This window comes from Pteropus vampyrus, unplaced genomic scaffold (genome assembly GCF_000151845.1).
Source record: "Pteropus vampyrus isolate Shadow unplaced genomic scaffold, Pvam_2.0 Scaffold485, whole genome shotgun sequence".
NCBI lineage: Eukaryota > Metazoa > Chordata > Mammalia > Chiroptera > Pteropodidae > Pteropus > Pteropus vampyrus.
In genome coordinates, this window is record NW_011889266.1 from 331,590 (window position 1) to 338,021 (window position 6,432).

Consider the following 6,432-nt stretch of genomic DNA (forward strand, 5'->3'; position numbering starts at 1 on the left):
CGGGACGATGTCCTAACTGCCAGTTCGTACTCCATCCCTTCCCCTCTCACCCAGTCCCCCGACTCCCCTCCCATCGGGCAACCAGCAAGATGTTCTCTGGAGCTATGAGACTGTTTCCGTTTTGTCTGTGTGGATTTTGTTCCTCAGAGTCCACACGGAAGTGAGGTCATATGGTATGTGTCTTTCTCTGTCTGACTCATTTCACTCGGCATAATGCCCGCTAGGTCCATCCGCGTTGTCGCGAATGGCAGGATCTCGCCCTCTTTTTAAGGCCGAGTAACGTTCCGTCGTATGGATGCGCCCCATCTTCTTTACCCATCTGTCTACTGACAGACACGCTGCTGCGGGTGCAGGTTTTTAAAGTTCTGAGGAAAGACAAACGAAAGGCTGAGCACTCCCAGAGAGACACACTCCCACCGAGGCCGAGGCGGCTGCAGGGCGAGGCCACGTGACACGACTGCGCGCTCGCAGGAAGGGAGGAAACGGCACGTCAGCAAACGTAAAGCCCGATGCGGCCCCCGACGACCATCCGATCAGCTCCCAGCGCAGGGTCTGGACAGAAGGTCAGAGAGAAGGAGCTGGCGAAGCCTGTGCAGGGTCGGCACGGGCACGCGGGGACGGAAGCCGGACGTTCGGACGAACTGGAGCGTGTCACAAATAATGAGCACAATCACCACGAAACACCCTTTTTTCTGGCGTTTAGAACAACAATGGGCTGGGAACAAGTGCAGACGGTGTAACGTAACAGTTGGCTGAAGGACGGTGCGCATACCAGCCCCACTTAGTATTTTTAAACTGAAAAGTGAAGCATCACCAGCGTCAAATAAGGACTGGTTAATGTTTCTCATCGATAACTTGAACGTGAAGATGGTACAGGTGCCACTTTTCAGTGGACATAAAACTAATGTTCTCAATGATAATCTCGATTAAAAAAAGTCAGCTTGCTGCAGTGGTAGCTGAGACGAACAATAAAATACTCACAACTGCAAACTTCTTTAAAAATTTCATCTGGGCTTTAAAATACTCAACCCCATCGGCGCAGAACGGTACAGACCACGCTGAGCAGAAACGCATATGAAAGAGCCAGAAGTCTCAGGTGACCGCACGTGCGACAGGCAGCAGAGTGCGCAGTGACGACTCGGGAGGGAGGAGATCAGGGTCCCTCCCACAGCCCGAGCTGTTTAGGTGACATCCGCGAGGCTGAGTCCCGCTCTGGGTGTTTAATTTTAAAAGGGACACTGACATCGCAGGAGTCATTCGACAGAAGCCTGATCAGGAAGGGCGAGGTCTCGAAGCGGGGTGGAGAGCAGGAACGTTCAGTCCGCAGGCGAGAACGTTCAGTCCGCAGGCGACAACGGTCACGGATGTGGCCCCGGACGGCGTTTCGGTCTGAGGGAGGGGCGAGCCTTGCGTTCCAGGGGCTCCCCTAAGGCAGGACTAGAGGGTGCGGGGAGGGGCCTGCGGAGACAGCTCTGTAACAGCTGTTCGCCCGCCAGGGAGCAGTGCGCTCGGGCACCGGAAGTTCAGGCAGGCTGGCTACCCTGGAGGCAAGTGTGACGAGGTGACTTCCAGGTCCCCTGCCCACCTCCTGAACGTTACGGGTCTATGACTATGACACGGGAAAGGATGGAAAATCCATCAAAAGATGAAAAACCATGTCCTAAGTCTGGTAACTCACTAAATGCCTAAAACTTGCCTGGACTAGCAAATAACCGTGCTGTGTTTAAAAATATTAAAGCCGCTCAGAAAAATGTCCTAATGTCATAGCTTTTAATAGCGATGGTTTGAGCTTGCAGGTATATATCTTAAAAAAATAGTTCTCCGGGCAACAGCTGGGAAATACGAGTAACGATCACTCTTCGGAGCGACTATTATTTAGACCAGATAAGCTAAGGATATTTTACTCACTCGCTCGGATTTTACAGAGTGGGAAGCTATCAGAAAGGTTAAGTGACTTCTTGAGAACTACCCAAAGGCGTCAGGGGTGTTATCTGCAATGATGATCTCGCTGGAAGACTTTGGCATATAAATCCCCTAATTTATTTCTCCTGCCATCGCCCACACAGTAAGTCACCAGTTAGGAAAAGGAACTCCAGGCTCAGACTTAGTCTTTCTGTTTGGTGCATAAATTTAAACTGACTTCCAAAGAAGGCTGGCTTAGATCAAAAGGCAGTCAGACCGGCCAAACTATGCCAAAGTTCAAGGCGAGAAGACGCTTCGCTCTTGAAAACAGCAGTGCCGGGCCAGGCCTCCTGAGGAGGGCTTGGCGGTGATGCGGTAACATGGTGGGCCAGATGCTGCGACGGCCACAGCACTGTGCCTGTACCGGGACGACTCGAGAGGCTGTGCTACACACACCTGCAGGAGGGCGCACGTCCCGCTGAACTCTCATCTGTAAATTAGACTGAGCAGCAACCTCAGGCAGTTTGTGTACTGCCTGCCACAGGCGTAAGCGCCCAGTAGCTAACCTGGGGAAGAACCTTCTCTACTGTTCCTATGATAACTCTGGAAGTGAAAGCTCTAAGGGTTTTCAAACTCTTGAACAGAAGAAAAGGAAATCTGAGTAACTTAAAACAGACGTCTGAAAGCAGCATCTCGCTTCTTAAGAGAACTCAACTTTTAAGATCCTGGGCCATGAAGTGCCTCAATATTTTCCCTGTTTTTCATTCTTAACATTATCCAATTAATCCGTTATACAGCTATTGTGGAAAAGTTGAAATTCTGGCTCAACTAAAGTCCTCGGCTATGAAGAAACTCTAGATGCTGTCTCTGAAGCTCTGCCTGACGGCCCTGTGCAAATCAAGAGCCACGGAAACGCCTGCTGGGACTCTGCTGGACAGAGAAAGACGGATGCCAGGAGTCGCCAGGAAAGACTCTTCTTTTCAGCCTCACGGGACAGGAGCCTCCGGACGCTGACTAACCTGGTGATGATGTCCAGAGTCGTTGCCTGAGGGATCTGGATCTGCTGAGGGGTCAGCCCGTGCTGCTCCAGCTGCTTTGGGATCAAGTGCCGGTGGGCGATCTCTATCTTCTCCTCCTGCGTGTACCCTGGAAAACAATCGACCTGGTGTCGCAATTATTCACCTGGCTTCCACGGTGCCAAGGCTTTTTTGATGAATCGAATGCAGATTCAATGGGTCTAGGATTTAGACTGAATTTAAACCTTACGTCAATCAGAATAAAGAAACTGAATGTCCAATCAACAACGGTTAAAATTTCCAACCTTTTCACAAATGAAACAAGCATTTCCTAAGCACGGTATTTTAAAGTCTTTTGAATAAAGGATACAGCTCTCAGAGCTGAGAAACAAAACCTCAGTCTAACCGTAGAGATAACTATCTCGTTACCTCAAATCTAAGTTTTTATTATTTACTAGAAAAATAACACATCTCTCTCTTTCAAATAATGTGATACATAATTGAAAAAACTTACAAATACAACAACAGCAAGACTTCAACCAAATAAGCAGCGGGCTCCAAGGGAACAGCTGCGTGAGAGCTATTTCCAGAACTCTGACATGAATTTTAGCACCGAACCAAACCAAAAACTAAGATGTCCCTATAAAAGGTTTTTCCCTCTACGTCTTGGAATTATATACATATGTAATTTGTACATTTAAAAGTCTTTATGTTCTTATTTATTTAAAAGCCTCGAGGAGTATAGATTTACTGTCTTTAAACCTGTAAGACAAAATTCCCCCTAAACTAACTATCCTTTTCCATTTAACAAGCAACATTTAAAAGATGAATTGATAAGGCATCGCTTGGGTAGAAAAAGGAAATAAAAAACACAGAAAAGGTAAATAACCAAATCCGCAGGAGGAAGGTGCCATCATGCACCCGCCTCGGCGGCAGCTGTCCTGAGTACTGCCCTTCGCATTAGTGTTGCTTATGCATTTTCTGCCTTAATTTGGAGTTTCCACCAATTGGGTCTCATGACTTATTTGTTTGTGGTATAAATATGTACAAAGCAATTTTTTACTCCACTGTATTTTAAAACTAAGTATAGGAACCGCTGGGCTCGCAGATAACTAAGAAATCCAATTATCGTTCACTTCATAGTAAAAATATATTTCGGAATAATATGAAATACAGACTTAGATTATATTTAGAATCTCAATCTATTTAGATTCAATTCTATTCGCATTTTAACAAATAGCCACTGATAACTGATGTCTTCTAAGGAAAAATAATTCTGAGCAATTAAAATAAGGCGAAAACACTGGGATTTACTTCGTGTTAGTGACTAAAGGATTTTTTTGCACACTTCGCACACGATAAAAAATATATATATATAGGTATTTGACAGACCTAACTAAAAAGAAGAGGAATTTAAAAGCATCCTGCACTACTGTATAAAGCAAGGCCAGAGGTAATACAGAGAAAGTTTGGCTTCTTTATGACCCATCTCTTAATGAATGAGAGCAAATTCTACACTTTCCTAGAGACGGTAAAAACGTCAAAATCTGATAAACAGGAAGCTCAAATGACCGTGTGGAGATCTGTTTTGGGTTTTGAGAGATTTACTTTGAAAAAAAATTATTTTTATAATTTTAGAAATTGCTTTGAAGAATACCTTATTTTTCATTTAAAAAAAAAAAATCATTCCTTAATGCTAAATTCAATCTGAAATTGCTATGCAAAATTTACTCTTGCTACGCTGTCATGGTTCATGTAAGCAAACAGATAAACAAGTTCTGCTGTTCTAGACTCCGAATCTATGTAAAAGCTGGTTTATGCATCAGACTCAGGATTTTTGAAGGTCATACACTGGCGAAACAACTTTTTACTCAAAATTCACAGCTTGACCAATTTCAAAGGGTTGCGCTCACAAAGGCGAAAATATCAATAACGGCTTTAGTTATGACTCGGGTACCTGGCACCTGAATGATCTCCATTCTGTCCAGCAAGGCGGGGGGGATAGTAGCGGTGGTGTTGGCGGTGGCTATGAAGAGCACTTGGGAAAGGTCAAAGGCCACGTTTAGATAATGATCTGTGAAGTTATGGTTTTGTTCCGGATCCAGCACCTATGGGACAACGCTAAACATTAAACAAGCTCGACAGTTCCAGCAGAAAGCTGTATGAACTCCAACACACACGGGACAGTCACAAGGCTGCTGTTCTTGCTCGATGCAGTCGGTCTGGGCGACGGGAGGACGAGAACACGTTCTTCGCATCCCCCCATTCTAGACACTATGTTTTAAAACACGAAACACGTTCGATGTCAAAATTTTTGAAGACGTAAAAGCGCAAAGAAGCAAAAAGGACCCTTTCAAGTTCCTGCGCGATCTGCTTACTGACGCCACTGTGCGTCCGTCCTTAGCAGGCCCGCGGAGCCAGCCCCTTCCCCTGGCGCGCCCTCTCTTAACTGCTGTGGGGCGCAAAGCAAGTGCGCAGAGCACTGTGAAATCCTTAGGGGAGGGGGACGAGCAGCATGCTCCTCCTCGAACGTCATCAGAGAGTCTGGAGCGTCTGAACTGAAAAGGAGCTTCCAGACAAGAGGAAACCACTAAAACATGACTACGCTACTATATTCTCACAGTACGAGGGAGAACTCACGGTTAAAAATGCCTCGAAGCAAACCTTTCTGTTTATGCTGAGCGGAATATCAGTGTCTCTTAAAAGTATTTTAAGTGGATAGATTAGGTAATTTAGCAAGTAGATTCTCAAGATGCTGAATGACTCGTGTTCAGGACTCTGTCTTCTCTGGGTTACTATTCAAGGGCTCTGAGTCACAAGGACTCACTGAGAGTCCCAAGCGGGACCCTAAGGAGGGTCCCAAGCACCTTCTACACGTTCTAAACCCTTCACACACTGCCGCTTTTCCGAGGCTAGTGAAGACAAACAGGGCTGACATACATATTCAAAAAGGGAGTAAAATGACTAACTCAGCAATCACAATTTTACTTATCTAATTAGAATACATTATTTTCACTAAAAATAGAATTATCTTATCTTTTAAAACTTATTCTAAAAAAAAAACCTCATTCTGTGACACACACACACACACACACACACACACACAATATTCCTACAATGGTACTTGGGTTAGGAAAGAGGCCTCAGGAGAACTGTAAGAAAATAAGTTTTTTGAAGCCACCCAGTCGGTGGCATTTTGTTACGGCAGCTTTAGCGGACAGAAAGACCCTGATTACACAGATATTCATATATTTGGGATATATTTTCAAAAAATTGGGGGATATGTGAACAAAATTACTGGTGCAGACGACAGAGACCTCAGCAAATATAAAAGGCCTCAAAATACAAGTACGAACAAATCTTTGAAAAAGGCAACCTGAAAATGTATTCCATCTGAACGACAAGTCAGTCAAAATAAAAGGATCAGAAGTGAGCAGTCGAATCATTTAAGCACAGAACTGCACGTAGGAGGAAGCACTTCTAGAACGGCAGAGTAAGGAATTCTGAAAATCTG

General features: G+C 45.1%; 1 protein-coding gene across 1 annotated transcript in view; it reads right to left on the bottom strand.

Moving 5' to 3' along the window:
• LONP2 (lon peptidase 2, peroxisomal) overlaps positions 1-6,432 on the bottom strand; it is a gene marked incomplete at its 5' end in the record, with an annotated part of 57,206 nt that overhangs the window by 25,221 nt on the left and 25,553 nt on the right. Inside the window, 4 exons of the mRNA XM_023524647.1 lie at positions 1,244-1,389; positions 1,909-1,934; positions 2,745-3,048; positions 4,876-5,026. Coding sequence (XP_023380415.1) covers positions 1,244-1,389; positions 1,909-1,934; positions 2,745-3,048; positions 4,876-5,026 — 627 coding nt within the window. The remainder of the gene's footprint in view (positions 1-1,243; positions 1,390-1,908; positions 1,935-2,744; positions 3,049-4,875; positions 5,027-6,432) is intronic.